Genomic DNA, 21,688 nt, shown 5'->3' with positions numbered 1-21,688 from the left:
AATACTTATATCAATAAAAGACAGACCTATAAATAAAGTAACCTGAAGTCACTCTGGCACACCTTACTCCAGCAAAGAGTGGTAATGCTTTTGCAGAAGCCCAGAGTTTTGCACAGTCTCCTGCACTGAGGCAAAGTATGACTAGGCACACAGAAACAGAATTACACACAGCATGACCTAAGCACCTGCACGACTCTGCACTGAACTGCCCAGGAGTCTGAGAGCAGACTCCCCCACTGACGCAGTGGCACACAGAAAACAAGGACCATGAAAGACCAGGTGTAGTTATAGGCGTATATGATACAAAGATAATTTACCAGGTAAGCAAGCAGGCAGGAGGAGTCATGCAACGTTTTCTCACTGTAGAGGAAAAATAATTACATGCAGTCTTTCAAGCAAGAGATTGATTAAACACTACAGGAAATTAGAAATGTTCCTCCCTCAAAAATCTGACACAGTAAGAATTGCCTTAAGAGACATAACCATCCCTTCGCTTGTCTGTACTATGATGATTCTTCTGTCAATTCTAGAAATGGAGGGATAACCAGACTGCCTATCCAGTGATTCATATTCCCAGCATATGGTAACATTCTTTCACCCAGTACCGATCTCATCATGTAACCTTAGCTGTCTTCAACTACAGGGCACAGCAAGTAATTCATTGATTTAATTTAGCCTTATGTAAAGCAAAGGGATTATATGAAAGCAAATTAAAAATGAGCATGAAAAGCAGAAAAATATGTTTGTTACTTTGCCTGTTCACTTTACTGGCTTAGCCATAGGGATATGTTGATTCTTCTTTTGTATTGGGATTTATTTTCTCTATAAAGTACTTTACAAAGTTCACTTGAAAAAGCTCAACAGAAGGAGATTCCAAAAAATATGTTAATTGAATGTTGACAGGAATCTCTGTGGACGCCCACTTGCTTTTGTGGAAATGTCTGTTAAGATCTCCAAATTTGTGCAGGAAGACTAATTTTAATCACATATTTCTAGATATATTTTTATGAATCAATGACTTATCAATCTTCTATGGCCTTTTATTCCAAACTGTTATGTATGGAGCCCTGCCAGAAAGGAACTCACAGTGCTGGCAAGATGTTGCATGAACCCAAGTTAATGCATGTAAAAATACTGCTTAATGTTGTCTTAGTTTTTAGGAAAGCACTATGTTATAGTCTCCTCTGTGTGGCTTTGGTTTTGTTGACTTGATCCTACCAGTTATGTAAAACCTCAGTTTCATTAGGCTTCCTTTCTTGTAGAAGGGACTCCATTAGAGGTGTTTCAGAAGAGAACCTACCTTATCCCCCTTTATTGTAAAATTGTAGTCCACTCCGGGGGACAGTTCAACTGTCTTCAAACAGGCCAGATGGGATACTGCTAGCAATCGCAGCACAGAACAAAACCAAAGCAGATAAACGTGCTGCTGCAATTCTCGACCTAGATGTACCCAAAATTTGAGTAGGAGGTTAAAGCCATCTTTATGCACTAGCTGGAACAATTCGTGAGCCAGTCTCCACCTGATCTTCTCAGCTACCAGACGCATTGCCAACAGAAATGCTGCACAACAATGCAGAATATAATTTCCACTATGAGCAATACTGCACTGCAAATTAAAGACTGTCTTTCCATAGGATCTATATAGCAAGAACTAAATATTCTTACTTTGCAAGCATATACTTTTTCCATAAAGAAGACATGGAAGTATTCAATACTGTTACTTACCAAAACAGTGACAGTTCTGTAATAAAAAGGGTGTGTCTCTCTCTCTTCGTACAGCAGTTATAATAAACTGTGTCACCCTACTATCACATCACTAATACAGGCTCAATCTTATCAATCTTTTCTTGTCCCATAATCTCAACTTCTCATAATATCACTAGCAGTTAAAATGATTTACATTCAAAGAGAAGGGGTTCATATACCAATCTTGTTAAGGGAAGCACAAATATAATACAAGCATCAATTTTAAAAACACACTCTACTAAGAATAATGGAATAAGATGCAAAATAAAAGATTTACAAATCCATTACAGATTGCAAATACAGTTCATTTGATACAGATGCTGTAAGGAAAAAAAATTCACATAGCCCTAACACTTCCTATCTTGGGTAAAAGGAAACTGAAAATCACAATCACAGGGAGGTTTGCCGAAGGAAAGGCTGCGTGTTTGGGACCAAACAGTAAGTTGGCAGAAGGAAAGAATACTTGCTGACGTGATGAAATGGGTTTTGTCAAAGCTCTGGAATCTGTAGCATCACAGTTTGACAGCAAAAGCTCTGCAGGTTTCTACCAAAGCCAAAAGTAATTAAGTGTACTTACATGTACTCCCTGTGTGCAGAATGCACAGCAGCTGCGTTGCTGTAACGCCACAAAACTATCGCTGATGACAAAACATCCAGGGTAGCATCAAACTGAAAGAGATACAAAGTCACCTGTTTTGTGGGCCATTAAATGTGCTCTGTACTACCAGTAATGCATTTACTATCCCACTGCACAGGCACAAAGCAGCTTCAAATAAATCATTTTAATGAAAGCAGGATTTATATTTACTGGATTGATATTCACATTTTTGCCATGTGTTATTGCACAATGATACACTTCAGAGCTCAGGAAGTCAATCAAGGGATTAAAAACTTTTTATTTGTAGTGCATTACATGTGGAGAAGTTAAGTGAAAAAAACTAACAAAACAGCACAATCTGTCACTGTGGCAACACGAGAGTTAAAATACTAATATGATTCTTATGCAAAGAATCTAAAAAAAAAAAAAAAAAAAAAGGAAGTGTTTGAAAATGCCTATCAAGCATTCCTTTTTCCTGCAAAGTCACTAATTTTCTGCAGTAGAAGGCTGAGGTTTTTTGAAATTCCATTGTATCTAGATTTCATATTATTCTGTTTCATCAGCAAAATTGCCATGTTTGTATTTCCAGTTAATGAAGACGTGATGTCAGGTAACATCAAAACCCAGTCTTGTCCCACTGCAAGAACTTTCATCCTTAAGTCAAACTTTCTGTGAAGTCAATCGAACTTTCAAATTTGAAAGCAGAAGACAAATTATTTTAAATGAGTCATTTTGCTTGCCATTAGGAAGGTTTTGCTCTGCCACTAATCAGAAAAGTCATGGCAGCTACTAGAGAGGAAAGCGATCACCCCAAAGCCAATCAGAGTGTTACCTTAGACTTCAATATGAAAAGGGTCACGCAAAGTTTCAGAAGAGAACTTCAGAATTTGGCTCAAGTTCAACAACAGACCTGATTAAGCTGAGAGATTTTGTAGAAGAAAACCATATCTGGTAGATAATATCTATCAATGATGAGATATAAGTATTGATATTAACTCAAATATAAGAGTCAGTAGTCAGAAACTGAGGAAATTTAATCAAAGTATCTTTACTAACATTTCCAAGGTACAATTTCAACAATATTTTTTCTGATCTATCATTGACTTTGCACACCTTGCAACGAACTTACAATCAGAAAAAAACACAGTAATTCATGTTCAGAAAAAGGCCATGGTAAAAATGGTAGAGAACATTTAAATTGTATCTCTACTTACAGCAAATCCAAATGATGATGCACTGTATCTCATTACGGAGACAGCTAAAGGAAAGAAAATATTATTTAGAATCACTTTAAATCTTTTTTATAGCCTTTCTTTTTGTCTTGTCCGAGAGCTACAAAACTAGTTTCAACACATGAGCTTAGTTTCACCCAGTTTCCACTAGCACAACCCAACCGACACTTAAAAAAAGTCTGCAAGAAAGGCCTGGTGCTGCAGGAAATGGTTAGCTCGCTCGAGGGATGCTTTGCTTTCTTCCAAAACCATAATGGGGCAGACCTTAGTGCAGCATTCAGAAACAGTCTGTTTATGAAACATGCTGCGTTTCAGATGCAGTTTTGAGTAAAAACATGTTGAAATCACAACTTCAAACTCACAGAAAACTACATGTCTGAAAGTGCTCTTTGCTCCCACTGGGCACAAAAGTCCACCTGAACTGGCTGACAGGAAACTGCAGGCCCATCCACACTTTTTGACTGCCAGCTTTTTGACAAAAAGCCTAAGGGTAACACACAGCCCCAAGAAATGCTTCAAATTCCATCAGATCAGTGATTTCCAGTGGAAAAAGCATTAGCAGGAAAAATTTTGACCAGCTTTCATATTGACTGCAAACTACTTCTAAAACATAAACAAGGCTTTAAAAATGGGCTAACATCTAGGAAAAAACCATCATTTTTATAGTTTTACTCCATGTATCCTAATCCTGTCATCTCACATTTCCCAATTCTAGGAGGTACTGTGCAAGGAAAAACACCTTTCAGTAGCCCAGAGGAACACGAGGGAAGAAGTAGGCAGTAACAGAAGAGGCCATCACCTCGAGATGGGACATCATCAAACTGCAACTCCCACTGGCTAACAGCAACACTACGGCTATGTCAAGCTCTCGAGCACTGAGCAGCTCTAGCCTTCTTGCTGTGTTTTGTAGACTGTCAAGTGAGAACAGGACTAACCAAACCTGTGCTCCCTGGAGAAAATGCACAGCACTCTAGTTCCAATATTAAGAGGGCTTGGAATAAAGCTTAAAAGAAATAATTTTACTACTCTTTTATGAGCAGATATCAGCTAACTGACTAAGAAGAATACACTTTTGTAAAAATACTAAAACTAGAAAAAAAAAACAGACTCATCAACGATTTCATCAATCTTAAGCTGACAAACACAATATCTAATTTTCAGTATTCCAGTATTCATTAGAACAGCTTGGCAGAACAGAGCCGCTATGGTTTGACTGTTCTTTTCTGTAACAGCAAGCTGCAGTTCTGTGGCACTTATCTGGATAAACAGAAATTAAAATCTTGGAAAAAATAACCCTTTTCTTACTGGTCTAAGACCTAGCTGTGGCCACGAGCATGCCAGATATCACAAATGTTTGGACTTTATCATTACAGTTGGCCAAAACACAAGGAAAAGTAATCAAGTTCATTTCCAGATTCCCATTTTCTCAACAGTTGAAGAATATTGAAACAGTTAGTACAGATTTACATCTCCCTCTCATTGTTAAATCACGATTTCCCATACTTCATCTCCTAGGTGAAAAAAGAGGCTATATTTCTTGGTCAGACTTGCCAGGCAAGAGCTACACTTGATAATCTGACACAAGCTTGCAGTGATCCAGCTGCAAATTTGAGTGCTTCACTTCATAATAATATATTACCTATCAAATTTTCGTTGTATGCCTTCTTAGTTTCTAAACCTGCAGAAGTTTCATTAAAAAAAAAAAAAAAGGGCATTCACAGGTACACATAAACTGGCAATGTTCCTGTCATTACTGCTTTCATATCATGCAATTCAAAGCCACACTTTTACTCTTACTTCTATTTCTAGCCTGCCTCTGTAGTGGAATTAGCCCCTCGATTTTTACTAAATTACCAGCTTTTTTCCCAACTCTAAACCAGACTTAAAACAAATTAACTCTATGGTTCCCTTAAAAATTAATACAGAATTTTGATGAGTGCATACAAATAGCCACACCTTAAGAATGCTTTAGGGGACATATTTGGTGTATTTTTAAGCATAAGTCTTTAGCATGAGAACTGTCTTCAATTTTATGTATTCTACCACAGTGAATATCCACAGCCCTAACACACAATTTGTTTGGCCTGAGCTGTCTAAAACAGCAATGAAAACCAAATATTAACTAACAGTGTCACAAGTCTGCTTAAAACTTTTTGCTGGCTAGTGAATACAACTGGAGGAAAGACTTTTCAAGGACTGGTACCATATAATACTAACTTGTAGTGGTAAAAGGCCATAGTAAGAGCAGTAATGACCATTTAAGCACTGGAAAGATACATTTTTATATTATTTATTTACATACTGGTCTTCTAATGGGAAAAACAACCCACTTATCTTTCTTTCAATAGCAATCAATCTGAAAGCACCTTCAGCCCTGACTTAAGCACATTAATACTTCTAGCTGGTAAGCACAGTCATAGAGCTCACCAGCAAGTCACCTCAGCTTAAATGGGATGTTTGTCCATGACCTAGGCTCTATGGCAGAGAAAGCAACGGTAATACTGGCTTACAGGGTATCTACCAACACAGGTTGCCACAGACTGACCACATCCTCTAAAGACAATGACTGGTTCCCATCCTAGGCACTGAAGCTTGAAAGGACTTTTAGGGAAGTACTTCTTAGCATCCAAGAACTTGAGACCCCTGGGCAAAGGAATAACCAGTGGTCCTTATGCCTTCAGTATCACCGCTGTGCTCCAGGAGCAATGTATGACACTGCAGGAATGGAGCTTCTGCTGAACCCTCACCTTCCTTCTCAACACACATTTTCAGTTATTCCCAGATGAGCCTCTGATGTAAGAAAAAAAAACAACCCAGCGATTCCTAATCTCCATATTGAATCAATACAATGGTGGGAAACAAACAATGAGGAAAGAACAGAGCAGGCAGCTTCAAAATCCTGTGGAGCCACTCTATACATTTAGCAGCTACACTGCCATGACAGTGGGAGCCTGCTTTTAGTTCTTTTACTGGCTAAATTGGACAGCATTTTATTACCTCTACAATAAAGCAGATAATCCTAATGCATTTTCCTGACATTTGTAAACGGAACTTGCAAGCAGTCAGAAACTAAAAATAGAGCCAGCACAGTAAGCCACAAATCTACCACTGCCTCCACCTGCACAGCAACATCAGTTTGTGAAGTCTGCCAACCCATAGGTCAGATTTTGCTGTAATTCCTTCACTCTTTCCAAAGTGATTCCAAATAAAGAAGAATACCCCATTTCCCACACACATTCTACTCTCAACAAAATAAGGGGTTTATTCATTTCCATGTGCCTCAGAAAAATCGTATGATTAGGGCCCTAAGCCTACAAAATCATTCCAATTTAACTCTTCAACCACCTCGTCTCCCACCAGCCTTTGCCAGGTTTAATCCACCTAAAACACGTTCCTGGAGAGGCAGGACCTCACCACGACCCTGGGCCTCTCATTGCCTCTCTGCATTGGGAGAGCAGCCTGGTACCTCTTTGAACAAACACAGGAGGCAAGAAATAGGACAGGAAATCAACTCTGCCTCCAGTTCTCCCAAACAGAATTCTTTGGGATGAACCTGGCTACAAACAAGAGATGGTACGTACAAACAGCTCCTCCATCTGTCATAAAAGTCTCCTCTTACCTGCTCAGAGGGGAAAACTATTTTTAGGAAGCTCCTCTGCAGCTTCATTCCATCATATCTCCTCTGAAATTAGTCTTTTTGAAAGACACACCTGGATGCCAGCACATAAAATACCATGGCTTCGAAGCACATGACCTGCACTTAGCAGAAATCAGGTAGGCAATTCGAACATCACTGAAAGTGGTTTATTTCTATATACATTACCATGCATATCTTGCAGGTTGTACAAAGTCAGAAGCAAGAGGAACTGGAAGTTGTGCTGAATCAGAAGTGAAACTGAAATATAATCTGTTTTCATTGCCCAGTGTTGGTAAAACATCAAAAACTAATATTACAATAAATATTTCAAAATAAATCCACTCCAAGCTGAGAAAACCAAATGAGTAATACTTTCTAAAATTCCCTCACAACAACTGAAGGCAAAGACGACATGATTTTGACACTGTTAATACTTGTAAAAAACACTCGCGGCCAGGACCAAAAGGTACACGTACATTTCCCCAGGCACCTTCTCCCCTCCCTGACATTCTGGTAGAGCAAGATTTAAGGATTTTTATGCACATGCCCTAAATTTCTGCAGTCAGCAGAGTAGTTACAAATGGCTGCTACACATCCTATACCTCAGATACAAGTCTGCCAGACATCTAATCTACACGGGCAGATCCAGTGCTATCCATCAGTGCTGTCATGCTCCTACACCCATACTTCCACCCCAAAGTCATTGGCAAAACTGTACCAACCCTATCTATATAAAATCTTCAGCTCATTTTCCCAGTTTATAATTGCATCAACATGGTAAAGATTCTTATTTCTGGGCAATACCATTCTACTGTTATGTATGTATCTACCTACCAAGTGGAAGCATAAATTTAATGTACATTAAACCTGGATCTTGATCTCATTCAGATTTATGACCAATTTGTAAAGAAGTCCCTAAGAGAGTTCATTTTCCCACCTGCCTGAAAGGTGTCACAGTGACAAAGTGCAGCATGAACTGCAGCAGAGTACCAGGACACTTCTGTGCTTGCAGAAGCCTCAGCTGTGGGACGTGACTTAGTGAGCAGGGCTCTAACGGCACCAGACAGCAGGTCCTCAGCCCTGCCACTGCCTGGGGCATGACTTTTAGGTCAAGAAACTACTCTTCTTGAGCTGTTTGTTTTTCCAATTTCTGAATTTGTTTTCTGTACAAATTCTACGCACTTCAGAGCAGCGACTGTATCTTCCAGTCTTTCTCTGCTATCCCCTGGACTACAGGCAGGGCTGGAGTTTCCAAAAGTGTGCAAAAGCAACAAGGCTAAGGAAACTAGGATTTGCTGCTCCCTTCCTTCAAAAAGGAAGTCAAACCCACTAAAATTATTAACCAGCTTTACCTTTTACTTCATTTTTATAAAGGACTAAGATCCTTGACATAAACAAGTGACTCTACTACTTAATAACAATTTACTTTACTTTTTCCATAACAAAAAAAATATCCTCAAGGTATCCTATAAATCTTTGCAGATTCAGTCTAGTAACAAATTCTGCTATTTTTTGTGGTAAAGCTTTCCAAGAATATCTTTCTTTCCTTGCCTATTACTTAGTTAATATTTTTTGTTTGTTTGTTTTCATCTATTACAGTGGTCAAATATTTAACAGCTGCAAAATTCCATAACCTCATTTACTTCAGTGAATTACAACAGCATGTATCTAGTTGAAGATTTTCCTTATTTCTTATTGCAGAAACAATAGAATTTCAGGGCTCCGTGCAAAAGTTTTCCAAACAATTCTTTACAGTTTGCTGACTGGTTAGCAAAAAAAATTTTATCATTATTATCATCTCTGACTTCAGGATTTCCTGTCTTAAATCATCCATTTTTCAATGTTTCAATTTCTGAATTTTTTAAAAACTTTTTTTTTTTTGTGGTTCTTACAGAGAATTAAGCTTCTATTCTCCCTTAATTCCCTTGTTACATGTTTTCTGATTTTATTTGTCTTGTGGCTGCACCAGTGCCTCACAGTAAAAGATCAGAAGACCTTCATTTCAGGAGTTAAATATTCAGAGTATTGGCTTTCATGAAGGCAGCATGTATGTAGTTTTCCCAGACTGACTATTCATCATACCATGGTGCTCACCAACAGTAGCAATCTCAAAGCACAGCAAAGCAGTCCAGTCCTAAAACTTATTTCATCTCCTGATTCACTCCTGTTTAATTTGCTTTCATCTTCCCATTTACTGCCGAAAGAGCACCCATGCCTCCATTGGTACGTCCCACAAATGACTAGAACAGAGCAGGCAACCAAGTTCTGAACAATCCTGAACTAAGGAACAATCCTACTACAAAAAATAAGGTAAAATTTATTGAATGATGAAGTAATCCACGTGGAGAAAACAGTGAACCAGCTTTCTCTACAACACACAATAGACAGTCCCCAAGAGCATACCAGTAATATAAAAAACAAGCAAACACTGAGTGATAGAAACACACACACCCTGAAGGTAAATCTGTTCATCATTTCAGAAAAAAAAAAATGCCTGAGCTCTCTTTAACAGCTGCTGAAATATCTTCTATATACAACAAGCCTTCACTGCCACCCCTCAGTGAGGGTAACACTAAAAAATGGTCAGTCAAATATACCAAAGCAGCCCATTTTGTATGTCGCTCCTTCCAGCATAGCTGGAGATGAATACGAGAAAACATTTATTTAGGGAAAGGTTTTTTTGTAAAACCAGAAAGCAGGGAACTCCAATAGGGCAGAGTTAACAGTGATTTCCAGGGTTGCTCCAAAGTCCATGCAGGGGTAACATTACAGTATGCGTAAGCACCGGGCAGAGCAGTGCGCTGCACTGCTGCTCTGGGAGAAAGCAGAACCCCTCCTGTCCAGCATCCCACTGCTTCACACACGCTCGTGCTTCCTTTCTCAGTTGCCAACCTTCTGGTTCCAAAGAAGATCAGCTCAAAAAAAAAAGAACAGAAATAAATCGGAGAAAAGGAGTGATATTTTTGTTTAGTTTTGGCTTTCCAGGGGGCAGGAACTAAAAGAGGGCCCATATGTTACAGCTCCAGTGGAGCTTTATCGGGATACTAAATGCATACGTTTGCATTTAAGAAAAAGAGTAACAAAGCTTGAAGGTTTATGTTTTGGGTGCATGGTGCAAACTCTCTGCAATTGAATATACAGATGCATAGTTTAATCTGTTATATTTCAAATCGGGTCACTTGAATCACCCAAAATAACTCAGTGCAATGACATTAAAACACATTGTCTTTTCATGAAACTATGTATTATTGATGCCCCAACTCCAAATATGACAACTGAAACGGTCTAGAATGTTGCAAATGCCTGTTAACTGCACATTTACCAGGGAAGCTTTCGCGGCTTATATCTACAGTCAACAGGCTTTGCAATTTCTAGCCTGAAACTAGCTTCCAAAACCAAAGGAAGCAGTTTGGCCCTGGAGAGGGACAAGGAATGTGTGGTATCTTGGCTAAAAAAGCCACAAATGACCAGAAACATTGAGTGATACCAGACACACTCAACAGTTGTTTCTCAAGCCCTGCAGCCAAGATTTGTAACTCGCTGTATCCAAATGAAGGTTATCTAGATTTAATGACCTAGGAGACTCTCCAAAGGCAAAATTTCTCCCACCTTTTGTGCTTTACTGACTGGAGGCAAAGCTCACAGAGAAGTATCCAGGTTCTACACAGCATAAATAATTTATTCTTGGGAGTCTGGCCAGTTGCTTTAAAGCAGGTTTTACTTCAGTTAACAGAATACGCCAGAAGACTGAGGTGAATGTTTGTAAATGCTTATCTGACTCAAATGGGTTTCTGGAAGCTTCATAGAGATCCAGCAAACTGTATTTTATACATGTATCCCCAAACCTGTAACAGCTTGGACATAAGCTAAATTTTACCAGTCACTGAAGGTTTTCAATTGTTAATAAAAGAGCTGAAATACTGCCACTGTTCTCAGGTTCTTGTAAGTTCCTGTCCTGTGGTCACATTAGGAAGATGGAGAGATCCTTTGAAAAAGACAATTAAAGAATGATACCGTACGCAAGCTACAGCTCACATGTATTAAGGCAGAATTTACAGGCAAGGATTCAGGCTAACAGCAGCACAACCAACAATGAATATAGGAATATCAGTTGTGCAATGTATTCTACTATGTATTGGTGTCTATATAAAAAAATGGTTGTTAATTAGCGGCTTTTTTTTTTTTTTTTTTTTTTTAAGAACACAAGTACATTTAAAAGAACATAACCAGTGAGAACTGCATCCCCCCCACCCTGGACAAGGTTATTTGTCTCCACTCTAAAGAAGCAGTATGGTGGTTTAATTTTAAAAAGATGCTTAACTTGGAAGTTTGCCAAATGTAGACTAAATAAAACATATCAGAAATGTCCAAATGCCAAACTCCAGATTCAGCATCTCTTTTCATTTATTTTTTCCTTATTTTTATGCTACTATTTTAAACTTGACTTGATTGTGAATCGTATTTTCAAGAGTTGTGGTGTATCAGACATTAAGAGCACTAAAACAAATTATCAATGCTGCTGCTAAAAAGACAAGCAAGTCCAGTTTCAAAGCACTTCTAAGGAACATAAATAATTGCCCAACATAGTAAAACCTAATTCTCGGCATGCTGCGAAGATTCAAACCACCAGCCTTATGATGCACACAAATAGTATTTCATTGGTTTATATTTCAGGTTCAAAAATCCTCACACTGGCAGACAAACATAACACAGCTTTAAATACCTGGAATCGTACTACAGTATAACCTCTGCTTTATATAAATTGGCTGACTGAAGTGCAACATGGAGGATTTAGATCAAGAGAGGATTTAGTTAGCTTTGCCACATATCATATTTCTTTCTAGAAGTATTCCAACTATCCCAGACCTTAAATATAGTTTTTGAATAAGATAAGAAAAAAAAAAAATCTATCTGTGGTTTAAGTCTACTCAAGCTGGATTCTTCCTGGTGTTATTAAAAATTAGAGAAAAGAAACACATTTTAGCCATAATAAGCATTTAAAACCAGCACGAAAGCACTGGCTAAATGCGCAGTTTTCCACGTTAACTGTAAGAACACTTTCTTAGTATCTGCTATCCACAATACAACAGAGGTGAAGTTTCTAGTTATAAACAAACACAGACCTGCCAGATAATATTATTTTCACTGGAGTTAATGTGAACATCAACATCCAAATTTTTGATCAAAGGCCTTTTTTTCTCATAGAATTTCAGTAAAATTTTAAGCAGCTCAATGGATGCAGCAATGAACTGCAAAATTTTGTATTTACCATAGAAAGTTTTCCAAATAAATTAGAATTTATTTTCTTTATGGATTTTAACTTTTTCAAACAGTATGTATGGAGAGAGAGTTATATTTTTTTTAGGTCATTATAGACACATAACTATACTTACAGTTACCTCAAAAAAGAAATCAAACCAACCAATTACAGTAGTCTCCCTATTGTAGAAATAAGGAAACAGAACTGGATCAGGGATCTTAGGAGACATATGAAGATCAGAGATCCAGAATAAGTTTATAGCGAGAACAACTGGACTCTGAAGAGAGAGTCTAACTGCTTGAAAAGGCAGCTAGGTCCGGGTGGTTGGCACAGTCTCACACATCACACTGTCTTACTAAGCCACTTGCACAAAATCCTTAAACACTCCCTTTTATAGGGTTCTTATCTATAAAATGGGACAAAAGTGCTTCCATGCTTCAGGATTTTATACACAGGGAAAATGATTTTACCATATGGAAGCATCTAGTAATTCTGCAAAGAGTGACAGCAGGCACCATGAATATCTTATCTATTTGAATAAGCTGGTTAGTACTGTGATCTGCCTTTTATGATATTTCACATTCTCAAAGCATTGCCTTAACTTTTAGAAACGCAAACTGGAACTACAGAAAATGGTAACCCAATTAGAATTGATCTGCATGATCTTTATGGCATTCCCACAGCTTAACAGTTGTAAGATACTCTATTTTTATACTTGAAGTATTTCAACAGACTTCTGAAAATCCAAGCAGACTTTCTTTTATACAAAAACACAGACATACTTCAAAAGCGTATCAAATGCTGAAAAAATATTAATATTGAAAATAATTTTGTATTTCCCTTTAAATTGCATTAGTGTAATGCAATTATAATTATTGAAACTGAGGTGACTAGTGCACCCCATCAACGGGTTATTACAAGCTCATTTTTGTCCTGCTGAAATCTCTAGAACACAAATGCATTGAGACCCATACAGCAAAAGTTGACTATTTTGAGCATGCTTTGTTTGAGATACCTTTGAAATGTTCTGAATTTGGAACACATAAAAATAAGTCCACACAAAATTGTCAGTTGGACACTCAATAATGATGACACCCAAAGTAATTCTGAGAAAGAGCTATTAAAAGTTACATTCAAACTCAGGTGAATGAGAACATATAGACAGGCTGATAGTTGTGGGTTTTTTAAAGAACTTCTAGTATAACGATGTATCTGTGTCCTTTTTTTTTTTTTTTTTTGCAAAATCACACAAACGCAACAGGAAATCTGTCAGAAGGAATGAAGGTAACAACAGAAGATATTTGCTTGTCACTTTCCTTGGTATTTTTGTCTGGTTCCTCCCTCAACTAACAGGTGGTTAAGTCCTGCAGTTCTGTTCTTGAGGAAGATAAACAGAATTAGAATAAATTCTCTGCATATACACATTTGTGACTTAGAAATCTAAGATGGCTACCATGGCTGGAGCACATCCACGCCTGACCCTGGTTCAATGGATCCTGGGACAAGGAGTGGCCACTGTAACCTGGAAGCCGGAGGGCACAGAGCATGACCCATCGCAGGTCTCCCCACGCAGTGGTACAGCAGGCTGCTTCTCTGGAACCAGCTGTTCTCTAGACATGGGTCGGTGCCTTCCCCAGCACTTCCGACACCAGGCAATGACTAACGGCACAACTATGTCCCTGTGCCAGCAGTGGGAACAACACAAGAGAGGAACGTAATAATGCAAAGATTGACAGCTTTTCTGTATCATATGGAAAAAAAAAAAAAAAAAAAAACAGAGAGAGAAAACTGGAGGCTTATGTTAATTTCTCTGTGCATGGCTTTCCTGAATATGCAAAGAATGGAACACAGTGTGTGAAGACAAGACCAGAAGAAATTGACCCTCATGACATTTAGTCTCATATTAAATGTTTGTTCTCTGAGCATTTTAATGACCTTAGAAATAGGAAAACTAGCAAAGATTTGAACTGAAAAGCTTTGGTTGTTGAAAATTGATTATTTACACAGCCTTTTTCATCATCCCTATCAATTTCAGAGACAATACACACGTCACAGTACCCCCCATTTTAATTAGATGGCTACTGAGCTGCTCCAGAACCAAAACAAGCTGCCAAATACAATTAAGCAAGCTGCCAGAATACAGAGCAATATTTCAGAGATTTTGCTTTTAGAAAGTGAGACTAAGAATGCAAACCATCCCAGACACCACAGTGAATTAGGGGAGAAACTTTAAAACCTGGCCTTACATACACATTTTAAAAACAGAATTCCAATTTAAAGGTGCCTTTTGGTGTAAAAAGTTTTGGATACCTCAGCTGACTGTGGGAGAGGAGATCCAAGTAAACTTCTCCAGCTGTGGACACACAGCCCGTTTTAGTGCGTAGGAGCCTGAAGGCTGTTCCAGAGGTGAACGTGAGGCGCAGAGCGGTCATGCTCAGGACACCCCTCTGCACCACTAGACAGGAAATGAGCTAATTCCCACCCCATTGCATCCTTCCATTCAGTCTTCAGTTCTAACAAGTGAAGAGCTCAGTGCCTTCCCTTTAACATCTTAAACTTGTAAAACTCTCACAGCGGCATCCCCACACTCTTAAAAGTTTTTAAAATGCAAAATCACTTGCAGTCCCTTTACTGGTCTGTATATTCAAGAATTCCTGTATGTGGCATATTTGAGAAAGCACTAAAATTCAAATATGCAAGAATTATGTTGGAATAAAGCAATATTCATTTTTGAATGGAAGGTAAATTGTCATAATTTTACACTAAAGTTTACTGTTCAGTTTTGCTAATAAACCTAACAAATGCCCAGATAGCTATGGTAGTTCTGAATCAGCAAGTATTTTCATAATTTAATTTTATTTCAATACCGTCCTATCAACATTTATTCACATTTACTGTAGTTTCAGATAGTTTGTGGCAGTTTATCACCTAGATTCTTACACTATGAACTCATTTCTATGGTCAGACAGCTGGAAAGCAAGAGAGGATCGAAAATGTTACTTTGTTGTTTATTCCGTTAGACCAACAGGCAGACTTTATCACCTGTTTCAGAATATTGTATTACGGGCTCTATCAAAGTGGCATTTAACTTACATTCCTATCTCTATTAAGAGAGACTATTTTATTTGCACAAATAAGGTAAATAGTTCAGGGAACTGCAAGTAAAACGTACTGATAAAGAAGAGAGGAAACTGCAAGTTTATATATTGCTATTCACTATGTGCAAGCAAACTCATGAACATACTGACTTCCACCCAAGTCAGCAGGGCTGAGAGACAAGAGAGGTTTGCTCACAAAATAGTGATAAAACTAGGATCTAATATGTATGAAGCCATTTATTTGAGTTCTCTAAGCACAGAGGAAATGGTATTTGCTGACTGCTTCTTAACAAAGGCCATTTTGCAAGCCCAAAAGAGAGGGTAGGAAGCCATACAAGTATAAATCTTTAAGATAGGCACTCCCTTCCACTCTTAGTCTACAAAAGCTATCCACTCTTAGTTTCATTTTAGCATTGTCTTCAATGGAAGGCATCTTGGTTCATTCTTGAATAATAATTTTATTTTTGCTATTCCCAAACACACTTTAAAGTGCACAAGTCCAGAAGACTCTTACTTTGCTAGACCTTCTTTGCCCATGCTTTTTCAACTAAGAAATATTTTGCATCTTTTGTTAGCAGGATTTCGGCTCAACAACTAAAAGATAGCAGACTCTTGCTTCTCATACAGCTGCTAGACTGTGAAGTAATCTTAAAGTCTGAACTGGTGTCCCGGTTTGGCTGGGACAGAATCCCAGCCCAGCCATGCTGGGCAGGCCGTTAGCAGTTTGAGTCAGCCAGGGCAGCTGACCTGAGTGAGCTACAGGGGTAGCCCATCCCATCATGGCATGGGCATTGTAAAGGGGGAAGGTTTGCTGAGGAGAAGGAGCTCCTGGGGGGTTCCTGCTCTTCCTGTTCCTCCTCTGGTTTCTCCCTGCTCCTGAGGACTGCTCTCCTGTTGACTGTGACTGCTGTGTGTTCATTTGGCCAAGTATGACTGTGTACCTTTGTTGGTATTAGTGCTGTTTCATTACATCTGTTTTCACTTCGACCTGCAGGTCTCCTCTCCTTTTCCTGATTCCTCCTCCTGACTGGTGAGGGGTCATTGGGTGATAGAGCAACTGTTATAGTATAGGCTCAGATATGGGCTAAATGTAGGCAACAGGATTATTAATGTTCCTTTAACATGGATCACCAAGCAATAAAAATCCACTCATGCAAATTTAATTAAACATCCAAGTTCTGAACACAGACAACTCTGCTAAATAAATCAAAAGTCAGAAAGAAGAAAAAAAAAATAAAACATAAAAGGAAATCTTCTGTGTTATCTTTTTATCTTTCTAGGCTGAAATATAAACAAATCTTCCAGGGAGGAAAGCAGCTGTCTGATAGCTCCCTGTTGAACTTTACTGCAGGAAGAAATTGCAAGCCCTTTGGACAAATCTCTTCTTCAGACAATGTGCTAATCTTAACAATCTACTGCTAAGGGCTGCAATAAAGAAGCCTGTCATCAATCCTACTTCAGTGTTGTAATATGGAGATGACACAGACACACTGTACACATAAAATAGCACTGCAGTCAGGCTTAGTAAACAAGTCAAAAGCAAACCCAATATATTAAGTTAGCTGTAGACTCTAAGTCATTAAGCCAAAATTCCAACAAAATGTGAGTCTTAGTAACAAATTTCCCTTGTTCTGTGCTTTTTAATTAAGCTTTGGTAATAGGTTTTTAATGCAATAATTCTAGATAAACCTTCTTGGAAATATGTAATGCTGATTTTCTAATAAAAACATTTAAAAACTGTTACAGTTTTCTTCCAGTTGCACAGCCTTGACAATGGGTAGCAGCAAGAAACCCTACCCAGTGATTCACAAGACCAGGAAGATTGTAACAGCTTCCCTGAAGGATGCAGCATTCTAAAACTAAAAGAAAAAACAGCAAATGATTGACATACCACACTAGTTTGCCTCTGTCCAATTTTAGAGTAATTGGCTTGACATATCTACTGCTAATTCTGATCAAAGTAACAGAAAACTTCCAATCCTGTCTCTACGAGATGAGCTTAATTTGTTTGGACAAAAAATAGTCCAGGGAACACCAGAAAAAATGTGATGATAAGACAGGAGGATATTACAAAGTTTTACATTGCTATTTACAACATGTCATCATGTCAATAAAACTCAAACTACATCAATTAATTTTTTGTGTTCCAAGCACAACTACTCCAAGCAAGCTCTTGAAAAAAGTGTTAGAAACATATTCCCAGGATAAAACCTGTATGTCAAGCAGCATACACCTCTTCTTTTAACATACAAAGGGCTGCTGCTCTATTTGGTTTTTTCTTTTTTTCCGTTATGGAGGCTTATTATGAGCATGAAACAGCTTCAAAACTAAGAAGAAATCTTCTGTTTCAGTATACAGGGAATGTTTAAAGCAGAGCTGACATGTACCTGACTTGCAATCAAAATTACTTTTCAGTGGAAGACCCTAAGCACCAAAAATCCATAGATATCTAAAATACCCTGACTAAATTTTTCTAAAATGATACGTATAGTCTCTGAAAATCCAGTCTCAAGTTTTCTGCCAGTAGCACTCCTGAAAATGGAGCTAACTTTAAAAGGATTAACATGTCTTACACAATCATGATGCCAACAGTTTTAAAAATTTTGAAAGTAAAAATCCAAACACACACATTTTTATCATTCTTAGATCCTCGTCTGCCCTGCTTTTAGAGATCAGCTAGCACCTAGCAAGTCTCTGGTTCCATCCATGAAGTGATGATTTTTGCGTGTGTGTGTGTTTTTGTTGGTTTTTTTTTTTCATTTGTAAATCATGTTTAGAATACTTGCTTATTTATAAAAGCAGAAACCTAGAATTACTCACACCAGAATGCTGGACTTGTGTTTAAAAAATCCAGTGGTCTGAATTTGTAGTCCCCCATCCTGATCCTTGAATCTGAGATTAACTTACTAGAAGCAGTAGGTTTTGTGATGACTGAGAACTGTAACACTACTGTAGCATTTCATACCGGCCAAAGATGTCTTGCTCGTTATTCCCGCTGTGCTGGACTTCCTGCTTTCCTTCCTTGGTGAGGAAAGGCTTTGAACTTTCTTGGCCTGATGCACCAATACAGCATCAGCTTGAGTCCCTCAATGACGCAAACACTGCTGCCCCCAGTGATTTCAGCTGCCTGCTGCCTACTGAAGAAAAGATGTTCCTTTTACAAAGCCTTCCAAGCCAAAATAGGTGTTTCATATTCAATTACAGCTCTAATTATGTTAATTTATTCACTGCTTTCGATGACTTCTCAGCCTTCCTTCCAGGGAAGACACCCTCTAAAATTTACAAGTTATTGTGTTGTTTTCCCTGAACTGCTCTTACTCATCGTTTCTTTCCAGCTGCCTAGTGGTCAGAGCCACATTACGATGTCAGGTATGCTTCACAGCAAAGAAAAAAGAAATTTCAGCAAGTTCATTCAGCCACTTTAAGAGAAAATCAAGAATAAAATCAGCAGTGTAAAACTAAAGTAAATTATCTGAAATTAATGTGTACAAGCATAAACTTCAGACATCTTTGTAGCGGTGTTCAGTGTTATAGAAGAGTAGAACAAGTATTCTCACTCTACTTCCAAGCAGGTCAGCTCTCAAGTCAGAAGATATTATTGCAACATTCAAACAAGTAGACTATATTACTACATTAAATAATATGGTATGAGAAGAGTAGCTTACATTTGGAAAGTGGAAAGAGCAAGCAACTTTTTATTGACTGTGCAAAGACAATTACCATGAGTTCACGATAAATTCACCTCGCAGTATATTTCAAAGTAACTTGACTGCATACATAGGATGTAAGAGTCCAGAGTCTCAGACTATGTAAGTTTACACCACATTCTTCAGACACACTTATTTATTCATACCACTTGATTATCTAGCCTTCATATAATTGACTGTATTCGGAACAGCCTAAATTTACAAATTTCCCATTTTGAACAGAGTGCAGTAAAGAAGTCCAAAAATTTCCGTGGAAGTTATTGAGATAACTTGATCAATGATGCTGCTGAATAAAAGAATACTTACAATTGAAAACATTATTTTGCAAATATATTTTTTAAATGCTGGAAAGACAATAACCTTTCTTCAAACGAGAATTTGTAACAGCTTCTCAAATATCTTAATAACCTAACTTCCTTTTGTACACTATCTTTTAAAATATAGCCTGCCAAATACTTCTTCATTCTACCAAAGAATGAAAAAAAAAAAAAGGCAATTGAAATGAACAGCCAGGGAAAAAAGACTAATCCAGAGCTAGAGCTGAGGGTCCTCTGGGGTAGGATGTAGGAATGGCATGGCTGCTTTAGATGGAAACCATGAGATTAGTCACAGTACACACAGCAAGTCTTGAAAGGGCTTCAGAACAACTCTGACATTTCTTCTGCAGCAAGGAGTGAGTGTATCTTTGTGCACGAAAGGAAGTGATCATTCTGTGCATATATATTATAGACAGTGAGCCCTAATAATATTTGTAAAATGGATTTGCAATAGGTTAAGGCAAATAAAATTTCCTCTGTGCCAGAAAGCTCTTATGGTACAGAAGCCAGTCTTTATGCTATACATACATTTATAGGCTCATATTTTCAAAGAAAATAATTATTTATTTCTAGCCTCCTTAGCATCTTTTATAAATACACAACAGAAAAATAAGAGTTATGGTTCAAGATCAGTCATCGGCTAGACTACAACAAGCCCACTTTCTCTGCCATGGCACATAGTACTACACTGCACAATGAGTTACCAGCCACAAGACTGTACAAAAGATCCAAGAGGGATCCCACTCCCAGCCATGTTATCCAAAAGTCTGGCATATGAACTACCTCTTGGAATGATAGTACATTTCCTACAGGCACTCCAAACTGAGGTAATCAAAACCATGCAAGATCTCAATTGCAACGGGGAAAATTCGGAGGGAGGAAAGGATAAAAGCCTAAATCATAAACGCTAAAGAAACTTTTTTGCTTTTTTGCATTTGTTTTCTTCACATGCGTTGTCTTCCTAGGAACATATTACAAAACCACCTGTTCTTTTGTATAAAGGACTTTTTTGGAATTTCCTTTGTCGTAAGCCATAACAGAAACAAAACGACAAACTGCTGCCTGGACATACAATAAACCCAATCCTGATTCACACTCTGCTGCACTATAGGGCATATGCCTCAGTTTAAATAGATCAACAAGTTTCAAACCTTACAATCTAAATTACACACTTGCTCACTGGCATGGCTTTTAATATTCTTCGAATTTCCAGACTAGAAGTAATACCTGTGTTCACTTCTTGTACTTTTGACTTAATTTTGACCATTAGCTTAAACCCCTCATCCTCCCCATGACTGTGGCTTGCACCCACACTGACCAAAGCGAGTTCCTCAATGGTGGACTGGCCCACTCACAGTGCCCCATCTCTCATCTCACCATGATAGAGCGCCAGCCCAATACTGGGACCGCACAGGTTATTTTTGTACGGAGATCTGATAACGACTGGCTCGCGTGTCATTTATAAACACTTTCATTAACATTAATTTAATTTAAAATATTTTCAATATAAGAGTCTTAATAGATAATGCCTTATGGGAGTATGCATACTGGTAAACTAGGGTCCAGAACAAGCCATTTCATTAATAACTATGTAATTACTTGCGACAAATTATTGCTTTTGTTGAAAATGAGGTGTTTACTCAACAGCAAATACAATCAAGGAGTAGAAGGTGCTTATCAGGGATTAGTAAACAAACATGATAGCAAGAACGTTAAATAAAATCTGAATTATTTTTGTTGATGCTGTACATTACTCAATGGCAACAATTTTCTCAATTGTTTCTGCTATTATTCCATGTCATGGAACAACAGGCAGCAGTGATTATTTGATCCATATCTTTGATGTTGTTTAATAAATTCTGGATTAAAAGTTTGCAGCTTTATATTGGCCCAAGTGGAATCAACGAATTCTGACGTTCTACTGGAAAAATTGTAAAAACAGGTGTTGGCATTTGGGAACTGTAGTACTGAACACAGACCAGATGATTAATTTCACAACAGGTACCACAAAAAACAGCAGCAAAGTTCATTGAGACAGCTAGAAGAATATATGCTTGTAACAAATCAATTTTATAAAATACTCGGCAAAATTA

General features: G+C 38.0%; 1 protein-coding gene across 2 annotated transcripts in view; it reads right to left on the bottom strand.

Annotated features, from left to right (window-relative positions):
- TMEM163 (transmembrane protein 163) overlaps positions 1 to 21,688 on the bottom strand; it is a 101,419-nt gene that overhangs the window by 38,443 nt on the left and 41,288 nt on the right. For both annotated transcript variants that reach the window (XM_086465896.1, XM_086465897.1), the window contains exons 3-4: positions 3,559 to 3,602; positions 2,324 to 2,415 (exon numbers count right to left, since the gene is read on the bottom strand). In XM_086465896.1, coding sequence (XP_086322022.1) covers positions 2,324 to 2,415; positions 3,559 to 3,602 — 136 coding nt within the window. The remainder of the gene's footprint in view (positions 1 to 2,323; positions 2,416 to 3,558; positions 3,603 to 21,688) is intronic.

Source organism: Leptosomus discolor, chromosome 5 (assembly GCF_034619465.1).
Source record: "Leptosomus discolor isolate bLepDis1 chromosome 5, bLepDis1.hap2, whole genome shotgun sequence".
Lineage (NCBI taxonomy): Eukaryota > Metazoa > Chordata > Aves > Leptosomiformes > Leptosomidae > Leptosomus > Leptosomus discolor.
Note: the sequence above shows the minus strand (reverse complement) of the source record. Positions and strands in the feature narration are given on the sequence as shown.